A 25,229-nucleotide genomic window follows, 5' to 3' on the forward strand; every position below is an offset into this window, starting at 1 on the left:
ATGCTGGCCTAACACATGAGACTCCTCGGTCAGAGATAAAGGACACTTTATTGCTCACAATAATAGTACCTAAGGTATCAGTTTTTTGAGAGGAGAGGGGATGCGCTGATTTCCCGGGCACCATTCCTACAGAGTGATGTAGAGAGGGGTAGATGCTGTCTTCACACTCAGTGGGCTGTGTAAAGGATAGGTATTGTGAACCTGGGAGTTCCTATCTTTGATCACCGGCGGTAAGCTTGCCTGCCCTGTGCTCAACAGGGGACAGAATCTGTTCCAAGGGGAGCAGTAAATCAAGAAACCCATGGAAAACTGTCTCCCAACAATGGGTCTGAGCTGAAATTTCTGCTTAATACTTTATTTGTGATGCAAATTAATGATGTAAACAAGATCACAAGAGCAAATGTTTAAAATACTTAGAAGAACTAAGTTTAAATATTCTACTTTTGAAGCACCAAATAATGCATAATTTAAGAACTTTCCAACATTTTACATTATTGAAAATAAGTTAAAGCACTGTAGCACTTTAATTAGGATCATTTGCCATTATGCTACATGTTTTTGAAATGAATAAAACTTTATTTTGAAAACACTGAATTCAAACTCTTTATACTGTCTTTCCTCTTTTTACTCCATACAGGGAGGTTTTCAGTCAGTAAAACACGAATTTTATATTATTTACACCAAACCAAAGTGAACCATTCTGAGAGAACCACCATCTCCAATTTCCTGAAAGCAAACAAATAAAAATAATTAAAATCATGTTTAAGCAGAGAGTAAAAGTAAGCGACTTAATACTTATATTTTTAATATTTTTACTTTGAATATTTAAAAACAGTGAAACAAAATAAAAGTTTAAAATGCATTATACATGCAAACAAGAGAACTGTATGTTTATCTTACTCTTAAAATTTTGACACAGCATTCGTAAAAATCAGTGAAAAGAAATAATATATGAGGCATGAAATGGCAAAGGAAGGAAAGGATGTCAGTTGAAACTTGGAAGCCTCTGAAGGCTCCTACAATGAAAAGTTGCAAATTGTGGGTCATCATTTCTGATTCCACCTATTTGGTTTTACAATATTATCTGTTCTACAGGTCCTATATAGCATATATTTCTTAATTTTGATGTTTTACTAAGTATTTAACAGTGGCTCTTGAGGTAATGGTTCATAGAAAAGATAATGGTTTTATAAGCCCTATGTAAGATTTTACAAAGCTGCAAAGAGCTACTAACAAGAACCTCATCCTTTTCTCATTTCTTTTTCTTTCTCCCCTCAAAAGGATTTTTATTTTTTAAATTTAATTTATTGATGTGACATCAGTTAATAAAATTATGTAGGTTTCAAGTGTACAATTCTGTATATTATATTGTGTGTTTTCCACCCAAAGTCAAATCTTCTTCCCTCATCATATATTTGACCTCATTTACCCTTTACGACTCTCCCAGCCCTTCCTTCTGGTAACCACCAAACTGTTGTCTGTATCTGTGAGTTTTTGTTTGTTTTTCTTATTTGTTCATTTTCTGTTTTCAGTTTTATATCCCACATGTGGTGCTTGATTTTTTTCTGTCTGACTTATTTTGCTTAGCATGACATTCTCAAAATCCATCCATGTTGTCACAAATGGCAGTTTTCATCTTTTCTTATGGCTGAATAGTATTCCAGTTTATATTATGTACCACATATTCTTTATCCAGTCCTCTATTGAAGGATACTTCAGTTGTTTTCATGTCTTGACCACCATGAGTAATGCTGCATTGAACATAGGGGTGCATATAACTTTGCAAATAAATGTTTTCAAAATTTGCAGGTAGATACCCAGAAGAGGGGTTGCTGGGTCATATGGTAAGTGTATTCTTAATTTTTTAAGGAACTTCCATATTATTTTCCATAGTGGTTGTACCAGTTTACATTCCCACCAGCAGTGATTGATATGATCATATGATATCCACAACCTCTCCAAAACTTATTATTAGTCTTGTTGATAATAGCCAGTCAAACAGGTATGAGGTGGTATCTCATTGTATTACCACAGACACCACAGAAAAACAAAGGATCATACTAGAGTACCATGAAAGACTGTATGCCACCAAACTCAATAACCTAGAAGAAATGGGTAATTTCTTAGAAATATATAACCTCCCTAGACTGAATTGAGAATAACTGGAAAATATATATAGATGGATCAGCAGTGAGGAAATTGAAACAACCATCAAAAACCTCTGAAAAAGTAAAAGTCCAGGACCAGATGGCTTCACTAGTGAATTCTACCAAACAGTCAAAGAGATTTAGTATTGATAGTCTCAAACTCTTCCAAAAGATTGAAAAGGCAATATTTTGCCTTCCTAACACATTTTATGAGGCCAATATAACCCTGATACCAAAACTTGGCAAGAATAACACGAAAAAAGAAAATATCTGATGAATACAGATGAAGAAGTCACAAACAAAATACTAGCAGATCTAATATAAAATACATTAAAAGAATATATCACGATCTAGTGGGGTTCATTACAGAGTCACAAGGATGGTTCAATCTACGCAAATCGATCAATGTAATGCACTACACCACATTAACAAATAAAGGATAAAAACCATATGATCATATCAGTAGATGCAGAAAAAGCATTTGACAACATTCATTTATGATTAAAACACTCAGTAAAAAAGACCATATATGACAAACCCCCAGTTAATATACTCAAATGATGAAAAACTGAAAGCTTTTCCTCTAAAATCAGGAACAAGACAAGGATGTCCACTCTAATCATTGTTAATCAGCATAATACTGGGAAGTCCTGGCCAGAGCCATCAGTCAAGAGGAATAAATAAAAGGCATTCAAATTGGGAATGAAGTAAAATTGTCACTTTTTGCAGATGACATTATTCTTTATATAGAAAAACCTAAAGACTCCATCCCCAATAAGGATTTTATGAATAGGACTAGAGGCCTGATGCACAAAATTAGTGCAAGAGTAGGCCTTCCTTCCCCCAGCTGCCAGCACCAGCTTCCCTCTGGCACCAGGACCCGGACTTCCCTGGCAGTCCCGGCTTTGTCCGGAAGAACATCCGGTCTAATTAGCATATTACGCTTTTATTATTATAGATTCTGAAACTGGAGGATGTAAGACTAACAGTGAGTGATATTATTTGAAAATAGCACAGTGGGGACATTTAAAAAATATATTTTAAAATTGATTTAATAGAGAAAGGGAGAGGGAGAGAGAAACATCAATAGTGAGACAGAATCACTGATCAGCTGTCTTCTGCACATCCCCCACGGTGGGGATCAACCCCACAACCTGGGCAGGAATTGAACCGTGATCTCCTGGTTCCCAGGTTAATGTTCAACCACTGAGCCATGCTGGCTGGGCACAGTGGAGACATTTTTGAAAGTTTGGAGATAGCCTACTTAGAGTTGAAATGGTAAAGGAGAAAGGTAAAGAAGAGGAGGGCTGAGGGTGGTACTTAAACTAACATTTCATAATTGGAGACATTTCTCTCTCTCTCTTTTTTTAGTTTTTTATTTATTTTTATTTTTTTAAATTACTTTATTGATTAAGGTATCACATATTTGTCCTCAAACACCCCCCCCCCCCGCATTCCCATCCCAAACCCCCCCACACGCATGCCCCCACCCCCGTTGTCCGTGATCACTGGTTAGGCTCATATGCAAGCACACAAGTCCCGTGGTTGATCTATCTCCCTTATCCCCACCCTCCCCTACCTTCCCTCTGAGGTCTGACAGTCTGATCAATGCTGTTCTTGTTCTTCAGTCTATGTTGTTCATCTTTTCCCCTAGATGAGTGAGCTCATGGAGACATTTCTCTTAAAAGTTATTCCTCAAGTTATATCTTGAAAGTTCTTTTTCCTGAGAAGCCTTTCAGAAAGACATTAAATTATAGTATTTCAAATAGCTGTACCTCAAAAAACCCCCACAAAAAACAAGTGTGGCTGGCAAGTAAGGGAAACATATGTATGCAAGTGCTTGTGGATCCTGATGTACAGAAGAAAAAACACCACACCTGGAGAATGAGGTAACAAAAAGAATGAGTAACTTAATATTGCCTGGGGCTTTTGTGTGCGTGCTGGCTTTAGCGTTCAATTTTAAAATAAAAAATTATATGAGCACTGGTATTTAAAAAAATACATAAGATCCAACTCATAGTTACAAGCTACTATACCAAAATATATTTTTTTTACACCACTATAACAGTCATTGAGAAATGTGGACTTAGCTTTTGGTCTTGTTCAGTAACTGGCAGAGATCCTAGGTAAATTATTTTCCTAATAACTGGATGTAACTGTCGCTTGAGGGCCAGATTTTGCATACCCGGGAAGTATCATCTGTTTCAGCCATATTCTTGATATTCTGTAGTGTCTTCCTTCTATCCAGGCCTTAATACCTCTCTTACGTTAGGAATTACATTTAAAAACAGTTAGAGCGTCGTCCTGATATGCAAAGGTTGCAGGTTCGATCCTCGGTCAGGGAACATACAAGAATCAACCAATGAATGCATAAATAAGTGGAACAATAAATTGATGTCTGTCTCTGTCTCTCTCTCTTCTCCTCCTCCTCCTCCTTTTCCATCCCTCTCTCTAAAATCAATGAAAAAAAAATAAGATTAAGAAAAATTAAAATAAAATCCATCCTATTTTTAAAGAAGACTTCAGAGTATTTCCAGGTTTCCATGAAAGTCTGTTTCATGCTATAACATTGACCGATACTCTATGTATTTTATAGCAATTTTTGATGATGAATGAAATAATGTATTTTGTATACTCAGTTAATTAATAATTATTAACAATAAAGTATATTCATTAAATTTTGGGAAACAGAAAGATACAAAATTTACCCTTGGTTCCACCAGTCATATGAAAACTACGGTTTCATGTGTATTTGCTTCTAGTTTCTTTTTTTCCACGTATAGGTTTTGTTTGTTTTTAAAACAGCAGAAATCATATTGTATTTACAGTTCTCTGTATTTTTGGTTTGGGTTTTTTGGCTTCACTTTATTCTTCAATGCTCCCACACAGTCTTTGTTTTTAATGGCTAAATGTTATTTCATTAAATACTATAGTGCTCCTTAATCATTCCTTTTATTTTTGTTAAACTTATACCGTTTCCATTTTCTTCTTTTTTTATAAATAATACTATGAAAAACACTTAGGCATGAAGTGTTTTCTTTGTTTGGGAGTATTTCCTTGCTGTAGAGCTTTAGCAGTAGAATTAAAGGATCAAAATTTATGAAATTTTAGGCCCCTGGATAAACAGTATAGAAGTGGTAGTTTTGGTTTGTTTCTTCCCTAGTTTGGGAGGAGGTGATTTTGTTTGGTAATAGGAAGTTGTAGTTTCAACAGAGACTGATCTTCATTTGATTAAGTTCTGAAACTGTGCTCACCCTTGACTGAAAGGCAACATGTTAATTCATGCAATAACTTAATACGACAAAAGGGTTTTCCCCAGTCCCTCATTTGAGCTCTACATATAGTTAAGTGTATTTTCTGAGCCGCACCCTGTTGCTGTTACCTAATGTTAGGCAATACCAGGTCACCTTTCTTTTAAATGTATACAAACTTTCGTAAGCAAACTCTGCAGACAAGTTAAGGTTTGCTTTGCTACAAACTGGATTTTGACCTGTTGGTTTAATACAGATATCTTTTATTAAAAAACATGTAGAAATTGGCAAAAGACCTGAATAGATACTTCTCCAAAGAGGACATACATATGGCCAATAAACATATGAAAAGGTGCTCAACGTCATTAATCATCAGAGAGATGCAAATTAAAAGCACAATGAGATATCACCTCACACCTGTCAGAATGGGTATTATCAAGATATCAATAAACAAGTGTTGGCGAGGATGTGGAGGAAAGGGAACCCTCATGCTCTGTTGGTGGGAATGCAGACGGGTGCAGCCACTGTGGAAAGCAGTATACTAGTAGAATTACCTCAAAAAATTAAAAAACGGAACTGCCTTATAACCCAGTGCTTCCACTTCTGGAATCCATCCAAAAACCCGAAGCACTAATTTGAAAGACTATATGCACCCCTGTGTTCATCGCAGCAGTATTGACCATAGCCAAGATGTGGAGCAGCCCAAATGCCCACCAGCAGATGAGTGGATAAAAATGGTGGTACATTTACACAATGGAACACCATAAAGAAATACTACTCGGCCATAAAGAAAGAAGGAAATCTTACCCTTTGAAATAGCCTGGGTAGGCCTGAAGAACATTATGCTTAGTGAAATAAGCCCATCCGAGAACAAGTACCATATTATTTCACTTGTATGTGGAATGAACCAGATAAACTAACAAAATAGAAACAGACTCAGAGAACAGACTGACAGTTGTCAGAGGGGAGGGGGTTGAGGGCTGGTAAAAAAAAAAAAAAAGTGAAGGGATTAAGCAAAAAAGAGCTATGTGAATAGGATTTCTGTCTTTTTTTTTTTTTTCAAAACCCTATTTGAGGACATGTTTAGTTGGTTTTTCAGTTTTCTAACACAGCATTCTTGAGTGTGAATCAAGTGCAAGAAATGTTTCTATTTAGATGAATTTACTGTTTGCATGTTTTTAAAAATTAAGTCAGTAAGAACAATAATAATGTTTCGGAATTTATAAAATGCTTTCACATTACCTAATTTTACATAATCCTATGATATTATTGAATATAATTATTCCCATTTTACAGATAAGGAAGTAGGTATACAAAATGTGTGGCAATGAGGAAGAAGGGGCACAAAACTGGAACTGAGACAGTTGGCCTACAAATCCTGCATTCTTTCTATTAGACCGTTATGCCTCTCAAAGTACTCCCATTGCCCTTTTTTGTCTTTGCCTCCCAAAATTCAGAGCTAAAACTCAGTTTCAGTATTGAACACCAATATAGATATATCCATAAAGAAGATTGAAACAATGATATTGATGATTATTATTAGCAGAAGTGAATTTAAGTTTGAAATTATCCAGAATTAAGTTTAAAAATGTATTGGTTCCATACAATGAACAAAGTCCTACCACCTACATGGTCACAATAGAGTTTTATGAAAATCCTGTGGTGTATGTGAAATTATCTCTATTTTGCAGATGAGGAAGTTGCGGCTAACAGAGATGCAATGATTTTTCCAAAGTTATAATGCTACTAGTTGTGGAACTATCATTCAAACGCAAGTTTCATAGTGAATCAGTCACTATAATCCACTATGGGTTTTTAATAAAATGGTGAGGCTTTCTCTGACTTACACCTAAACTTGATATCGTCTCTCAAAATGAACTTCAATGTAATGTCAGTGGCATAATATGGAGAGGGACCTCACATGCATTGCTTATTAATATTACACATAAATGTGATAAAAGTGACAAGGATAACTTGTCATTATTACAAACCTTTCATTTTTAAACTTAATCCTGAATAATTTCAAACTTATACCAAAGTATAGAGAATGGTGTATGTAAACTGCTATATTACTCATCACCCACTTTCATCAATTATCAACTCATGTGACTTAAATTCACGTATACACTCCCCCACCCCCTTTCTCCTCACAGGTTATTTTGAGGCAAATTTCAGACATATAATTTCATTTGTACCTATTCCATGTACACAATTTTATGTTTCAGAAATAAATATTTTAGTAATCACAACTTTGAAATACTGAAAAGCTGAGTAGTTTTCTAGAAAGATGTTTCCACTTAATGTATACCAGTAGGCAGTTTCCTGAGTTCAAAACAATTACATACAGCCCTAGTTGGTTTGGCTCAGTGGATAGAGTGTTGGCCTGCAGACTGGAGGGTCCTGGGTTCGATTCTGGTCAAGGGCACATGCCTGGGTTACGGGCTTGATCCCCAGTAGGGGGCATGCAGGAGGCAGCCAATCAATGATTATCTCTCATCATTGATGTTTCTATCTCTCTCCCCCTCTCCCTTCCTCTCTGAAATGAATAAAAATATGTTAAAAAACAACAATTACAGTATGCTTTCCTCTTGGAATTTAATTCTTATAAGAAACAGTAATAGAAAGTGTTTTACCTGTCCTATGCAGTCTTCTCTTATTTCTCCTTCTAAAGTAAAAGATCACAACATTAATTATCTTAAAATCTACTAAAGGACCTTGACAAAAATTTTTAACAGAATCTTTTAACATCCTCACTAAACAGAGAAATATTTAAAACAATTATAATGTAAACACATTAAAATACTAAAAACGCAGAGAAAGCAATTACCAAACTTCAAAATAGTAATAAAGTAACAATTATTCTCCTACATACATGTTATGGCCAATATCTACACTGGAATCAAATGAACAGCTACGCCTATATCGTGCCTTTTCTCATTAAAACGGTGCCTTAAAACTTGCATAGCAAGTAAGTTTCATCTACGTGCCGATTCTGGTTGATTAGTGGTGATTATCCATGGAACTGTGGAACTGGGTTGAGAAGTTTTATGAGGATTTATTATTATTTTGCTTAATGGAAAAGAATACTGTATTTGATTAATGGGGTCTTCTCTCAAAGCAGTGATATACCTGCTGACCCTGGCTTAGTACATCAAAATGATGCTTTTAAAAGAGGCATCCTTACTTAAATTTATGTCATTAGGCTAAGAGGAAAGAACTGCAATTACGGCCTCAATCTAATGTCTCACTATTGATGGATATCGGGCAGACATCAATGTACATATTCTCATTCTTGAAACCAGTAACTGCTGGTATTTCGAAGTCCCAGTACAGTACTCAGTGAATGCATGCATGTACCACCCATTTGCCACTATGCTGATGTTAACTTGTAAGTTTTCTAAAGCTCATCAGCAGCATGTTACTCCTCCTTGTAGTCCCAGCACCAAGAAGTGCCTTGATGATGATTACATTTCTGTAATAGTGTGTGTCTTCTCTAAGTTGTCTACCTGTGTTCTCTCTTAACTGACTAGCTTCTTTACATGATTATTCTGAATTCTTTGTCAAGCAGTTCATGGATCCCTTTCTTTAGGGTCGCTTACTAGAACTTTATTTCCTTGGATAATGTTATATCTGCCTGAATTTTTGTGATGCTTATAGTCTTGCATTGGTGTCTGTGAATTTGAAGGATCAGGAGCCTCTTCTGTTCTTTACAGAGTATTTTTGTCAGGTAAAGACCTACTCCTGCCAGGCAACCAGACAGACAGGCTTGCCTCCAGGATGGCAGTTGAGCAGGGCCAGGCCAGGCCATAGGCTGCTTCCAGTTTCAGTCACATCCCTGGTGGGCTGGCCTATTACTTGTGCCGGGGTATCTCGTGCCAGGTCGCCAGGTGATTGGGGCTACTTCTGGGTCCATGTTGGCAGGCTTATTACTTGGGGCGCAGATCAGCATGTCTCTCCCCAGGTCCCTCGATGAGACTGCCTCGGAGATGGAGCAATTGGAGCTGGTCAGAGGGCTGCAGACAGTGGGCCTGTTATTGGGGTCATACACGATGTGGTTCCTGCCAGCTCCATGGGGCTGGCGCCATGATCCCAGGGGGATAGAGCTGCTCCCGGTCTGCAGTCAGGTCTGGTTCATCAGGCCTGCTACTGGGGAGTGGGTGTGCCTTGGTCTTGGGCTCCACTAGGGTTTGCTACTTCCTACTTGGATTTTGAAGCTCTTGGAATGGCCCTTTTGTTCATGGATGTTTGCCAGTTTAGTGTTTCTGTGGGGGAATGAGAGGGTCTCATATTCTGTTATATTGCTAGTAACCATCTACTTTCAATTTCAACTTTAGTGCTGGCCTTGTTGAATACAATTAACTCTACACTTTTCTTAAAATTCAAGGGAAAACAAACTTAGAGGGAAAATACCATTTTTTTCTACTGAGAATCCCATATCTTTAAACCATTAATACAAACAAAATCACTTTATTTATTCAAGGGCCCATCCTTTATGAGAATCATTCCATTGAAATTGTGACTTCATAGGTGAAAACAGCTGAAGAGTTGGAGTGACGGTATTTTGAGTCAGAGATGGGACCATATATTAAACAGGCGTAGTGACATACAGTTGGTAGACCTGTTTGTGTGTGTGTGTTGGGGGTGGGGAGGAGAGAAATGTTAGTACTGCTCCATGCTTGTCACTATGCAGTACTGCTTTAAAAATCTTCTTTCTCTGCTATCCACTTCCCTCAGATGCTGAAGTTGCTCTCATGCATGTCCTTCCCTGGCCTATCCAGAAGAAAGGGATAGGCAGGTGAAGAAAGGAAGTCACAGATGTATTACCATCACATGCCTCTCTTGCCCTTCACTGTGACTTCCTTTCTTCTAGATTTTGCATTCCAGCATCTCAAAGATTTAGTTCAGCAGAACTGGCCCATTATCAGAGGGAAAGGTAAGGAAATGAGTAGGCCAAGCTTAGAGTCATCTTTAGGGGACAGAGAAAACTTTCAAATAGTAACTACTTTTGTCCCTTCACAGCCAGTCATCTGTGTGTTATTTGTGCTTCCATTTTCATAATATCTCACGCAATTTCTTTTGCATGCTGAAATTGTACTTTGCGGGCCACCAACACAGCTTGACTGGAGGTGATTACTTTGTTACTTTTTCATTTTTTATTTGGTACCAGTTTTAGGGAGTATATTATATGACTGCCTTATGTTATAACTAGAGGCCTGGTGCACGAAATTTGTGCACTCGGGGGGGTGTCCCTCAGCTTGGATTACGAGAGGGCGCAGGCCACACCAAGGGACCCCACTGGTGCACGATCGGGGCCAGGGAGGGACGTGGGAGGTTGGCCAGGGCATGTCCAGCCCATCGTGCTCAGTCCAAATTGGCCAGACCCCTGGAGCAAGCTAACTTACTGGTTGGAGCATCTGCCCCCTGGTGGTCAGTGCACATCATAGTGAGCGGTTGAGCAGCCTTAGCATATAATTAGCATATTACACTTTGGTTGAATGGCTGACCGGACAACCAGGCACTTAGCATATTAGGCTTTTATTATATAGGACTAGTGGCCCGGTGCATGAAATTCGTGCACTGGTGGGGGGGGTTGTCCCTCGGCCTGACCTGCACCCTCTCCAATCTGGGACCCCTTGGGGTATGTCCAACTGCCAGTTTAGGCCCAATCCAACCAGCAGTTGGACATCCCTCTCACAATCCGGGACTGCTGGCTCCTACCCACTTACCTGCCTGCCTGCCTGATCACCCCTAACCACTCTGCCTGCTGGCCTGATCAACCCTAATTGCCCCCCCCTTCAGGCCTAATCACCCCTAACTGCCCCTCCCCCCCGCTGTCCTGCTCGCCCCCAACTGCCCTCCCTTGCCGGACTGATTGCCCCAAACTGCCCCTTCTGCTGGCCTGCTCGCCCCCAACTGCCCTCCCCTGCTGGCCTGATCACCCCTAACCACCTCTGCCTCGGCCCCACCACCATGGCTTTGTCCGGAAGGTCTCCCGGTCTAATTAGCATATTACCCTTTTAGTAGTATAGATACTATGTACATTTCTTTCCTATAGAATTGGGCAAAAGTCACGCCACTTTTCTCAGTGACCTTCAGAGCCTGTTTTCTCAGTGTAATCTCCAGGCCAGCAGCATATACATCACTTGAGAGCTTGTAGAAATTCAGAATTACGGGCTCCCCCCAGACCTAGTGAATGAGAATTAATATCATAATAAGATCCTCACATTTATTTGTATGTTCACTAAAATTAAATTTTTGTTATAAGCAGGAATTTTGCATTATACCAACCAAGTCCCGTCTTATAACAAACCAACTAGAAATGTCCAGGGCTTTCTTATTTTTACTCATTTACTGAAAGCACATGCCAGGTATAATCCCGTTTTTCTGTTATAATTTGAATGCTTTGGGTATTGTGGATACCATTACCTTTCTTAAAACAGGCCTTATCCATCAAAGCTTCAGCACAGGCGTCTTTTTCAAGTTCATTCCTTCTGTCACATACTTGTCTGTTGTGTAAAGTTTTTTTTTAATTGGGTAAGGGTAAAAAAGAAAATTATATAGTTAAATATGTTACATATTTTTAAATATTAAATATTTTCAAACTTCGGAAGTTTTAAAAAATGTAATTAAAAATTTCCTTGGAACATTTCAACAATGTAGTAATTTAAGTACCATAATATTAAAAACATTGAAAATTGATTTTAATTTTCTCACCACTGAGTATTTTATAGGACATTTTGAAGAGTATTAAATCCAACTTTAATATACAAATAAAATATTTTATGCATAATTCTCAAGAATGTCATATAATTTGAATCACACATTATGTTTGTGACTAGCTTCTGTCACTCAGTATAATGCCCTTATATTCATCCAAGATGTTACATGTATCAATAGTTTTGTTACTTTTTATTGCCGAGTAGTACTTTATTGTATATGGATGTACCAGTTTGTTTATTCACCTATTGAAGGATATTTATTTTCCCAGGTTTTGGCAATTATGAGTAAAATGGCTATAAATATTCATGTACAGGTTTTTATGTGACATGAATATTTGCTCTATAGAAATTAAAACTCAAGAATAGCATTGTTGAATTAGATGATACCTTATGTTTAACTTTGTAGGAAACTGCTCAATTCTTTCCTATCATGGCTGTACCATGCTATGTTCTCACCAGCAATGTATGAGAGTCCCAGTTGCGCGGTGCTTGGTATTGTCAGTATGTTTTTATTGTAGACATTTTAATAGGTACGCAGGGGTATCTCATTATGGTTTTAATTTTGCATTTCCCTCATGGCTAATGATGTTGCATATTTTTTCATGTGCTTATTTGCCATCCATATATCTCCTTATTAAAGTGTCTGTTCAAATTCTTTTGCCCATTTTAATTGTGGTGTATTTTGTTTGTTTGTTTTGGTCTTATTGTTGAGTTTTCAGAGTACTGTATACATTCTGGACACAAATACTTTATCTGTTATGTGATTTGCAGATATTTTCCCTAGCAGGTAGCTTGTCTTTTCATGCTCTTTAACAGTGTCCTTTGAAGAGCAAAAGTTGGTAAAATCCACCTTACCAGTTTTGTTTTATCCTCAGCCAAGGATATGTTTATTGATTTTAGAGAGAGAGGAAGAAAGGGAGGAGGGGAGAGAGAGAGAGACAGATGTTGGCAGTTGTCTCCCATATGTGCCCCGACTGGGGACGGACCCATAACCTAGATATGTGCCTTGATTCATATCCCTCAACCCTTTGGTGTACCAGATGAGGCTCCAGCCAACTGAGCCACCTGGCCAGGGCCGTTTTACCAGTTTTTTAAATGGTGTCAAATCTAAGAATTCTTTGACTACTTCCAGATCATGAAGGTTGCTTCCTATGTTTTTTTTCCCCCTAAAAGTTTTAAATTTGTATTTCTATCTATGATCCATTTGAGTTAAATTCTTGAATAGGGTGTTAGGTTCTTGCCATACAGATTTTGAACATGTTTTGTTAGATTTGTTATCTCAGTATTTCCTTTGTTTTGGAGCTATTGCAAAATTGAAAATTTTCATTTTCAATTGTTCTTTACTAGAATATAAAAAATATAGTTGACATTTGTGTGTTGGCTGTATATCCTGTGACCTTACAAACTTATCAGTTGTATGTGTTTTTTTGTAGCTTCCATGGGATTTTCACATAGACAATCACATTGCCTGCAAATAGGGATGGTTTTAACTTTTCTTGACCAAGCTGTATGTTTTTTCTTTCTTTTCTTGACTCATTGCACTGGCTAAGACTTTCAGCACAAGATTGGTGAGAGTGGACAGCTTTGTTGTGTGCCCAGCCATGTTCCCAATATTAGGGGGAAAACAGTCTTTCTCTACCAAGTATGTTGTTAGCTGTAGTATGTTTTATCCTTTTTTTTTTTTTTTGTAGCTGTTCTGTAGATTGAGGAAGCTCCCTGTTATTCCTTGTTTTCTGAAAATTTTAAAAATTGTGAATAGGTATTCTATTTGGTCAAGTGTTCTTTTGTGCACTAGTTGATTTAATCAATTAAATTTTCTTTAAATTGTCAGTATAGTACTGAATTTTATTGATTGATTTTTGAATATTGAATGAACCTTACAGAGAAACCCCAATTACTCTGTATTTTTCTTTTGATATATTAATGAATTTGTCTCTGGGAAGGGACATGCAATGCTTGGTGTACCTTGAAGCACAGGTAACAGACCAATAGGTTGGTCTGTAAAGAAAACATATTACAAGGTTGTGTCAGGGCTTTTCGGGCCCCATTTAGAGAATTTTCCTGCAGACCTGCCATATCCGCAGAATGCAGTTCAGCAACCCTGTCCAGCTCTGTTTTCAGTTGTACTTGAAATAGCAAAACCAAAGCCTATTATTTAGTTACTAGAGGCCCGATGAACAAATTTCGTGCAGGAGTAGGCCTTCCTTCCCCTTGCTGCTGGCACCGGCTTCCCTCTGGCACCCGGGACCTGGGCTTCCCTCGCAGCCCCGGCTTTGTCTGGAAGGTCATCTGGAAGGACGTCTGGTCTAATTAACATATTATGCTTTTATTATTATAGGTAATTTTTTGTCTGTATGGCACCATCTTTCTTAGGTTATTTTTTGCTTTCCATAGTTGCCTCCATGAAGGCAACTATGTTTAATTTTTTAACTTTTTAAGTTTAAGTTTTTAACTTTTTTTCCATCTTTCTTTCTTGACAGAAAGGTATGGGAACCTAGATTTAAAAATAACTGCAGGAGCCCTGGCCGTGTGGCTCAGTTGATTGAGCGTTGTCCTGTGCACCGAAGGGTCACTGGTTCAATTCCTGGTCAGGGCACATACCCAGATTGTGGCTTTGATCCCCCAGTTAGGATCTATATTGCAGCAACTGATTGATGTTGCACTCTCACATCATGTTTCTCTCTCTCTCCCTCTCCTTTCTTCTTTCTCTAAAATCAGTAAAACACACACACACATACACACACACACACACACACACACACACACACACACACACACAAAAAAAAAACACACAAAAAAACTGCAGGAGATCATATCTGAGAATATGCTTGGGAGGGTGGGGTGAAGTGAATCTTTTAAAAATGGAATTGAAAGTCAGAGTAAATAATGACAATTTGACTAAAAATAAAAGGTAAAAACATAGATAAGCTTATTTTACCTTATATAAAAATGTAAGTTATAATTTCAATTCACGAATTCTTAGAAAACACAAAGAGTAACTCAGTTTGATTAGGCGGGTGAGAGAGGTGCTAGTGCAAAAAAGAACAGCTGACCAGACTGTGTAAGAACATGACATACTATATGGCATCTTTGACTTTGACAACGTTGATACATGATCATAAAAGAGGGACATGTTTTTTCAATAAGTATTTAAGGATTTTATTTTTTAAGGCTTCTATTAATACTTTACTAATAAACTAATTTTCTTTTATAATTCTTTTAATTTTATTATCCTTGTGGTTTTTGAATGAGATCTACACATTTATCCATTTTATTGACTTCATGAGACAGTCTTTTTTTAAAAAAAATATGTTTGTATTGATTTTAGAGAGAAAGGGAGAGGTAAAGAGAGATAGAAACATCTATGAGAGAGAAACATTGATTGGCTGGGGACTACTGGGGATCTAACCCACAACCCAGGCAAGTGCCCTGACGGGGAATTGAACCAGTGACCTCCTGGTGCATGGGCTGATGCTCAACCACTGGGCCACACCAGCTGGGCCACGAAACAAGTTTTTTGTTTTGTGCAAAATTTTCAGTTGTTTTGAAATCTGTCTGCATTTTATGTTGGTTGTTTACATAGCTGACAATCAGTGAAAGCACTGATGAATTAACAATGAATAGGTGAAGAGAAATGCTAGTCTTCACTGGGGAGTATGGACTAAGTTTATAAATAGTTCTTTTTTAAAATCTTTATTGTGAAAGTATTACAGAGGTCCCCTTCTTTTCCCCACTGACACCTTCTAGCCTGCACCCGCCCCACCCCAGGCCTTCACCACACTATTGTCTGTGTCCATGGGTTATGCATAGATACATATAAGTTCTTTGATTAATCTCTTCTCATCCACCCAACCACCTACCCCTGCCTTCCCTCTGAGATTCACCATTCACTTAGCATAATACTCTCCAGGTAAAATATTTCACATTATGAGGACTTTAACCACAGTTTTAGATAATAAATAAGGATGTTTTATTGCTGAAATTTTATGATATTTTCAGTGCAAACTTATGAAGTTTGAATGCTCTGAGTTTTGTGGAAGAAAAATACTATGCAAATAGTACATAACATGAAGTCCACTAACAAAGGATAAAGGTTTCAAAATATATAACATTAACAAGGCTTTGTACATGAAATTATACTTTCATGCTTTTCATTTGGCTTAGTTAATAAAAGGAGTACATTCCAGACCCAAACACTGCCACTTAGAATATATAAATTTTGGAGTTTTGGATTTCCTAGTTGTATTGGAGAACTTCCGTGTCATGGGAGAGCTGTGAATCTGTAAAGCAGCTCAATTCCTCAGAGCTTTTCTTGAGACACATTAAAGGAACAGCAAAATGTAACTTCTCTTCACAATAGGATTTACTTAGTGGGCCAGAAAACAAAAATAAGAAAATTCATAGGAGACCAGATTAGGCTGAGAGGAAATGGAAATCTTTTTGTTTCTCAGCTCCCATTTTCTTTCTCACATTATCTTGATCAGCTTTCTGAAACATAGCTAGAAGTTCAGTGAAAACCTGTAAACATCTCTAGGCTGTCAAATTGCTGATACCCTTTAATTTTTGGTTTAAAAGCGCTTAAGATGGTCTACCTTCTTTGGAAGTATGTTTAAGATTGGCTAGTTTTTAGTCGAATACTGAGGCTTAGAAAAAGAGGTCTCTACTTAGTTTCTAGTTTTATAGGCAGCAAACATAACACACCTACGTGGGAATAATATGAAGTTAACCAGTTCTGGAAATCCTCTGTACCTTCCACATTTATTTCAGTTTAAGATGCAGAACTGAACTTCCTAGACATACGCCATACGTTTTCCTTTTATGCCAGGTTAACGAGAGTTACAGGGCTGAGAGGAATAAACAAGGTCCACTGCGGCTGAGCCGAATGAGACGGCAGACCGTCAGGTTTTCTGTTGGCAGAGGCAGTTGTATTGAGCCAGTCTTCATGAATTATAGTCTGTAAATTTTTTTTTCCTGGTAAATTGCTAGGCATTCTGTTGACAACATTTTTATGTAAATACTGAAAAATTTCATCCATTATATTTATAGGCACACATCAGGATTCTAAATAGAAGGATATTTTTATTCTAAGTTAAAGGAAAGTAGCTTCGATATGAATCAAATAATATTAATCCAAAATTAAATAACTTTTAGCAGTTAAGTATTTTTACTTTAGTCCTAGGATCAATGCTGTTTTCACACTGAATGGTGGTTTCTTTTTCCTTTTAAAGTGATTTTTGAGTTGTGTAATCTTTTTATTTATTTACTTATTTTTATTTTTATTGATTTCAGAGAGGAAGGGAGAGGGAAAGATAGAAACATCAATGATAAGAGAGAATCATTGATCAGCTGCCTCCTGCACGCCTCCTACTGGGGATGGAGCCCGCAACCCGGGCATGTGCCCTTGACTGGAATCGAACCCGGGACCCTTCAGTTCGCAGGCCGACTATCCACTGAGCCAACCAGCTAGGGCTCTGTAATCTTTTTAAATGACTAGGTCAAAAATATGAAAAACAACCATTTAAATAGTGGTTATCTTAGCCACATAGAAAATATGAAAACAAACAATTTGAGTAATAATATTAGTGACAGAAAGTATTAAAGTCTTAGTTAATTCACATAATGGTGATTTAAAAAAAGAAACCCTACTTCATTTATACCCTAGGTGTTGTAATTGCTTTAAATTTGGAAGTGCCTGATTCTCCATCGCTCTGTGTCTGATTCTTTTATATATCTAAAATGTCTACATACTAAGTATCAGCTATATATTCTTTTTTTTAATTTATTAAGTTATTACATATGTGTCCTTATCCCCCCTTGCCCCTCCCCCTCCCCCCACTCATGCCTTTACCGCCCACCCCCGTTGTCTGTGTCCCATTGGTTATGCTTATATGCATGCATACAAGTCCTTTGGTTGATCTCTCCTCCTTATCCCCACCCTCCCCTACCTTCCCTCTGAGGTTTGATGGTCTGATCGATGTTTCTCTGTCTCTGAATCTGTTTTTGTTCATCAGTTTGTTGTTCATTATATTCCACAAATGAGTGAGATCATGTGATATTTATCTTTGACTGGCTTATTTCACTCAGCATAATGCTCTCCAGGTCCATCCATGCTGTTGCAAATGGAATACTACGTTGCTGTAACAAGGAAGAAACTCAGCTATATATTCTTATATCCTATATATTCTTATAACATAAAATTTATTTATTAAATAAATGTTTATGAAGCTTCTGTTACATACTTGGCACTTTTCTAAGTCCTGGAGGTCACAGTAGTGAGTAATAAAAACGCAAACATTTCTACCCTCATTTGGTTTATATTCTAGAAAATTTGTTTATAAACTTAAGTGCAGTACAATCTATTCAAAACCAGTTTTCCGTTGTTTTCTGCATTATATTTACTTTAAATGAATATAGTTTACTTTATTATGGGCTACCCAGAAATTAAAATTTCACTTTGTGACTTGTAAGCATATGAAGAATGTCATTGGGAAGGATTTAAAATTAAGAGAACATTTTATAGAGTAGGCTGATATTTTATGGTTCATTCATTCATTTATGGATGGAATATTTGTTGAATGCTCACTGTGGTTGGTACTGGGTTGGATGATGTGGATATAAAAGTGAGCAAAAGCAGACACACCCTTAACTAAATTAACTTATGTATTGAAAATAGCTGCTTTGTGCTACAACAGAGTTGAATAATTGCATAAGGCTCACAAGCCCAAAATATTTACTCTCTAGATATTTGGGCAAGTTTCTCAACCTCCACTCTGCTCATTAGTTTCTCCTTTTATCTTTATTATTTCCTTCCCTCTGACTAACTTTGGTTTAGTTTCTTGTTATTTTTTAGAATTACTGAATTAGAATTAGTTCATTTATTTTATTTTTTCTGTTAAAAGTATTCAGTGTTATCACCTTTACTCTGATCATTACTTTAAATATGTCCCATAGATCTTATATATAGTTATTATAATTATTTTTTAGAAGTTTCATGTTATAGTTTCCTCATTCACCCAAGAGTTGTTTGCTAGAAGGTTTTAAAACTTCTAGGAAGGAGGTCATTTTGTTTCTTGTTAAACATTTCTACTTGTACTGCTTTGTGATCAGAGAGTTTGAAATAGTTCTTTCTTAAGAAACTTAGTGCTGTCTTTGTGACACCTGACATATGATCACTTTTGGTGAGTATTACACAGGTTTTTGAGAAGAAAATTTATTTGCCATCATCAGAATCTATAATAAGAATAATGAGTTAAAGTCTCCTATTATTAGCATGTATCTGTCTTCTTGCATTTCCTGTAGGTTTTCCTTCATAGAGGTGGTTTCTGTGTTATTTGGTGCATACATATTTGTAAATATTATATTTTAGTTATGAAACTTGGATGGCCACATATTTAATGCTTTGGAACTTGAATTCTATTCTCTCTGCAACCAAGATTTCCATTGTTGGTTTCTAATTTTCATTTGTCTGGAATATCTTTTTCCCATCTCTTTATTTTTAGAATCAATTAATTTTAGATGTATCTCTTATATACAGTACATAGCTGGATCTTGGTTTGTGAGCATATTAAAAATCTTTTAATAAATGTAAGTTCATATATTCTCATTGATATGACTGATATTCTTTTAAAAAATCTTTTTATTGATTTCAGAGAGTGGAAGGGGGAGAGAGATAGAAACATCAATGCGAGAATCATTGATTGGCTGCCTCCTGCATGCCCCCTACTGGAGATTGAGCCCAACACCCAGGCATATGCCCTGATGGGGAATAGAACAGTGACCTCCTGGTTCATGGGTCAATGCTCAACCACTGAGATATAACAGCAAGGCGTATGACTGATATTCTTGGTCCCAAGTCTGTCTGAATATTTATAATTATGTGAATTTGGTTATATGTGCTTGTTTCTTTATGAAGTGTGTGTTTCCTTTGCTCTTTTTTATTTTTAGAAGTGGTATTGAGGAAGGTTTGTAGTTTTGTTTTAGTGGTTACCTTTGTCCTAAGGGTCTTTTCTAATGCTCTTTTCTTAACTTTTTATTAGGTGATTTGTTTATTGGCATTTTTAACTCCCACCTGCATACAATAATCGGTGAGCTTATTCTGCTTTTCTCTTTCACTCTCTGTACTCCTCCCATTTTTCAGCTGTATCATTTGTACTTAATCACAATATATAGTATCTGTACACAAGTCTTCCATACTGATTTACTGTTTATATGTATTGAAACGTTTATAATCAGTCCTTTGCTGTTTTTTTCTGAGTCATCATGGTTGGGTGAAGCTCATGAAACTCTTCCTCTAGTACATTCCTCAAGAAGGTTTAGGAAAACTGTTTTCCTTTAGCCATGGTACTCGGAGCTGGTTCACACTTTCTTGGAGTTTTTAAAAATTGCAACTCCACTTTTGAAAAGGTTAATGCTAGTTTAATTCTTCTGCTTTTGTAAGTTACTTGATCTTTTACAAGGAGGCCTTGAAGATGTTTAAAATCAGTGGAATCTATGAACTTTGTTAGGATATGTCTTAGAACCAATTATTCTAATACTAGAGGCCCGGTGCATGAATTCGTGCACCAGTGGGGGTCCCTCGGCCTGGCCTGCGGGATCGGGCTGAGACCGGCTCTCTGACAACCCCTGAGGGGTCCTGGATTCTGAAAGGGTGCAGGCCAGGCCAAGGGACCCCACCGGTGCAGGATCGCGGCCGGGGAGGGACCGCGGGAGGGCTCCAGGGCATGTCCAGCCCATCTCGCTCAGTCCTGATCGACCGGACCCCAGCAGCAAGCTAACCTACTGGTCAGAGCACCTGCCCCCTGGTGGTCAGTGCACATCATAGCGAGTGGTTGAGCGGTCTTAGCATATCATTAGCATATTACGCTTTGATTGGTTGAACGGATGACTGGACACTTAGCATATTTTTTATTATATAGGATAATTATTCTCAGGTACCTATATAATCTTTCTTTTTCCTTTTTTAATGGTTACAAAATAGCATTTTTATTTTTTAATTACATTAATTGAGATGACATTGGTTACTAAAATTATATAGGTTTCAAGTGTAGAATTCTATGATACATCATATGTATATTGCATTGCCTATCACCCCAAATCAGGTCTTCTTCCATCACCATATATTTGCCCCCCTTATCTCTAACACCCCAACCCCCCTTCCCTCTAGTAACCACCATACTGTTATTTGTGTCTATGAATTTTTGTTTTTTTGTTTGTTCATTTGTTGCTTTGTTTTATATCCCACATGAGTGAAATAATACGGTTCCTAACCTTTTGCACTCGGATGTCGAGTGTGACTCGACACGGTTAGCATCAGTAGCAGCTCGTATGTCGAATTGTATCGAATGTATCAATAATTTGAAATATAAAAAAATCCAAATAAATAAGTTTGTATGAAAAGAAACTCCAGTTTTTTATTCTACTGCCGCGCTTTGTAAAATCTGGGGTATTTAAAAAATTAAATCCCGAGTAGAATAAAGGAATCGAGAAAAAAGCAAGCGAGTGCAAAGGGTTAACTTTTCCTGTCTGACTTACTTCGCTTAGCATGATATTTTCAAGATCCATCCATGTTGTCACAAATGGCAGTATGTAGATCAAATATGTTTTTTTAAAAAAATGTATTTCAGAAACATTTTCCAGGATTGTAGTTTTAAATATTGTTCCATTGTTTCATTTTTCTTCTTCAAAGAATCAAATTATTCAAATCCCATTACTTCTTTGCCTTATCTCCCATTCTATTACAGCAGGCCCTTGAATAACATTGATTAGTTCAACATCCTTTTGTAATGAAAGAAAAATTGATTCATAAGTGGGGCCACTGTTTGTATGGAGTTTGCACTTTCTCCTTATGTCTGGGTGGGGTTTTTTCTGGGTACTCTGGTTTCCTCCCACATCCCAGATAATGTGCACGTAAGGTAACTGACATGTCTAAATTGTCCCAGTATGAGTGAGTGTGTGAGTGCGCTCTATGAGGGAAGGGTGTCCTGTCCAGGCGGGTTCCTGCCTTTCACCCTGAGCTGCCAGGATAAGCTTTAGTCACCTGCAACCCTGAACTAGAATCAGTAGGTTGGAAAATAATTATCTTACTTGTTTTAGTTAACTCACATTTATTTAAGTGTTTAATATTAGAAGTGTTTGGGTCTTTATTTAGAAATTTGGTGATGTTTTTGTGCTCAGAAACATGCTATAGGAACGTAACTCTTTCTTATGTCAGTCTATGGTAAAACTGGTTTTATTATATGTTTTTTCACTTAAAAGTGGCAGTTTCCAAGAACCTATTATTGATATTAAGTGAGGACTTACTGTACTTTCTCCCTGACATTTTTTTTTTTTACTTCTCTCTTTATCTCCTTTTCATTCACTTGTTTTCTGCATTTTCAGTGCCTTTTATTAAATTTTATTTTGACTTTATTCTCATTTGGATGCCTTGTAATTTATTTTTCATTTCTGAGGTAATATTGTCTTCTTCTTCCTTTTCTTTCTTGAGTTCAATGAACTTCCTCCATTGCTTCCTCCCTCCCACCACCATCCACATCCTTCTCCTCTTCTTAGTTTTTTGTCTTCTAATTCAGAGGCATTTCCATGTACCCAGTTGCTTGTTATATTTAATTTTGCTTCCAGTGTTATTGCAGTATTTTCCTACTTCATGGTGGTTGTTTTTATGGGGTGGGGGTAGAATTTTCCTCAATTGATATGTGTAGGTTTTCATTTTCTGTTACTTTGTAGTAACTTTGTATGGAACTATTCATCTTTCTACTGTTTATTTATTTATTTATATTTTTATTTATTGTCTAAACGTTTACACATGTCTCCTTTTTCCCTGGTTGACCCCCCCCCCCCAGCCATTCCCACCCTGGGCATGCCCCCACCGCCCCAATGTCTGTGTCCATTGGTTATGCTAATATGCATGCATACAAGTCCTTTGGTTGTTCTCTAACCCCCCACCTTCCCTGCCATTTGTCTCTGGATCTATTCTTGTTCATCAAATTATGTTGATCATTATATTCCAAATATGAGTGAGATCATGTGATATTTATCTTTCTCCGACTGGATTTTTGTGGTATTATGATGTATTTTGTGAGACTCTGGTTCAGTACAGCCTTCCATAGAGCAAAGTCTAGGCTCTTGTTGGTATAAGGATATAAATAAATGGAACAGAATGGCAGATCCAGAAGTAAGCCGTTCCAGTTATGGCCAATTGATTTTTTGACAAAGATGGCACAGCAATTCAGGGGGGAATGAGTTTTTCAACAAATGGTACTGGGAAAATTGGATTTCCATGAACAAAATAATGAACTTAGATGCTTATATCACATTACTCACAAAAATGAACTCAAAATAGACTCAAACTACTAAAACTTTTAGGAGAAAATAAGAGAAATTTTGTGTCTTTAGGTCAGAAAAAGAATATTTATATACAACACAAAAAGCACAATCAATGAAAGAAAAAATAGCTAAATTGGGCTTTGACAAAATAAAATTTTGCATGTCAAAAGGCACTGTTAGAAATAAAAGGGCAAGCCACAGACTGGGAGAAATTATTTATAAATTGTATATCTGATAAAGGACTTATGTTCAGAATATATAAGGAACTCTTATAATTGAATAAGAAGAAGACAACTCAATAAAAAATGGACAAAAGTTTTGAATAAATACTTCACCAAAGAAGTTATACTAATGGCTAACCATCACATAAAAATGCTCAACATCATTAGTCATTTGGGAAATACAATTAAAATCATAATGAGATACCACTCTACACCAACTAGAATGGTTATAAAAGACTGACAATACCAAGCATAGATGAAGATGTAAAGAAACTGGAGCCCTCATACATTGTTGGTGGGTATGTAAAATGATACAATCACTTTGGAAAAACAATTGGGCAATTTCTTAAAACTAACAATATAAACTTACAATATAACCCAGCATTTTCACTCTTAGATATCTGCCCAAGGGAAACAAAACATAAAACTATACAAACACTTATATGTGAATAGTTACAGCAACATTACTCATAATAGCCAAAACCTGGAAATAATTCAAATATCAATCAGCTGATTAGTGGGTATACAAAATGTGTTATACCAATGCAATATCATACTATTCAGCAATTAAAAAGGAATAAACTACATGATGTGATATGTATAAACCTCTAAAATATAATGCTAAGTGAAAGAAGCCTGACACACACACATACAAAATTGTGGACTCCATTTATATAAAATTTCCAGATTGTATAATTTTTCATTTATATAAAATTTCTCTAAGACAGAAAGCATACCAATGATTGTCTTGACTGGAGATGGGAGTGGGAATTGACTAGAAATTGGCACAAGGGAACTACGTATATGGGGTGATGGAAATGTTCTAAAATCACACTGTGGTAATAGTTGCAAATTTTATAAATTTACCATTCATCACTGAATTGTATAATTAAAATGGGTGAATTTTATGGCATATGTAAATTATACCTCAGTAAAATTGTTTTTTTAAAAAGTAAATTGAGGAAGGATTTCCAGGTAGCTGAAGATATTAATAGTGGCTGCCTTCCTTTTCATCTCCCAATACTTCCTCTATAAACAGTACAAAACAGAATATATAAACAGTACAAAACAGAATAAAGGGAGAAATGAAACTTCATGAAAACCACACTTCTGTCATGACTTGAAGATAGGATGTCAAAAATTCAAACTAATTGTAAATAGAATGGAAAAAACACCAAAGCCCAGTGTCTGATCTCTCCAACTCCTGGTGTTCTTCCAGATCAGAGCATGGACTGCATGAAGGGCCTAAAATTAAAAATATCGTTCAATTCAAAGGGACAGGTTTTTAGTTTCTGGTGAGGGGAGGGAGGTGGGTGATCAAAGGCAAAAAGAGAGAGGCACCTTTGATAATGGGGTGTGAAGGAGGAAAGAAGTATAAGGGGAAATTTTAGGGTTCTGCAAGACAGAGAACCAAAAAATGAGGTCAAACAACTCTATCAGGAATGTACAGAGTTTAATTAGCTTCTCTTTGGTTCTCTCATTCCCAGCATCTTCCTGTTCATTAATTATCACGTTTGTTACTTTTAATGGCTAGCCTGCCATTCTGGCACTTGACCTAATAAGTAGAAC

The 25,229-nt window shown here is 36.9% G+C and overlaps 1 protein-coding gene across 4 annotated transcripts in view; it reads right to left on the bottom strand.

The window, feature by feature from the left end:
- Nucleotides 1-454: 454 nt before the first annotated feature.
- Nucleotides 455-25,229, bottom strand: part of WDPCP (WD repeat containing planar cell polarity effector) — a 261,553-nt gene continuing 236,778 nt past the window's right edge. For all 4 annotated transcript variants that reach the window (XM_028154524.2, XM_054727870.1, XM_054727868.1 and 1 more), the window contains exons 16-18: nucleotides 11,825-11,904; nucleotides 8,032-8,063; nucleotides 455-726 (exon numbers count right to left, since the gene is read on the bottom strand). In XM_028154524.2, coding sequence (XP_028010325.2) covers nucleotides 676-726; nucleotides 8,032-8,063; nucleotides 11,825-11,904 — 163 coding nt within the window. In that variant the 3' untranslated portion in view covers nucleotides 455-675. The remainder of the gene's footprint in view (nucleotides 727-8,031; nucleotides 8,064-11,824; nucleotides 11,905-25,229) is intronic.

This window comes from Eptesicus fuscus, chromosome 16 (genome assembly GCF_027574615.1).
Source record: "Eptesicus fuscus isolate TK198812 chromosome 16, DD_ASM_mEF_20220401, whole genome shotgun sequence".
NCBI lineage: Eukaryota > Metazoa > Chordata > Mammalia > Chiroptera > Vespertilionidae > Eptesicus > Eptesicus fuscus.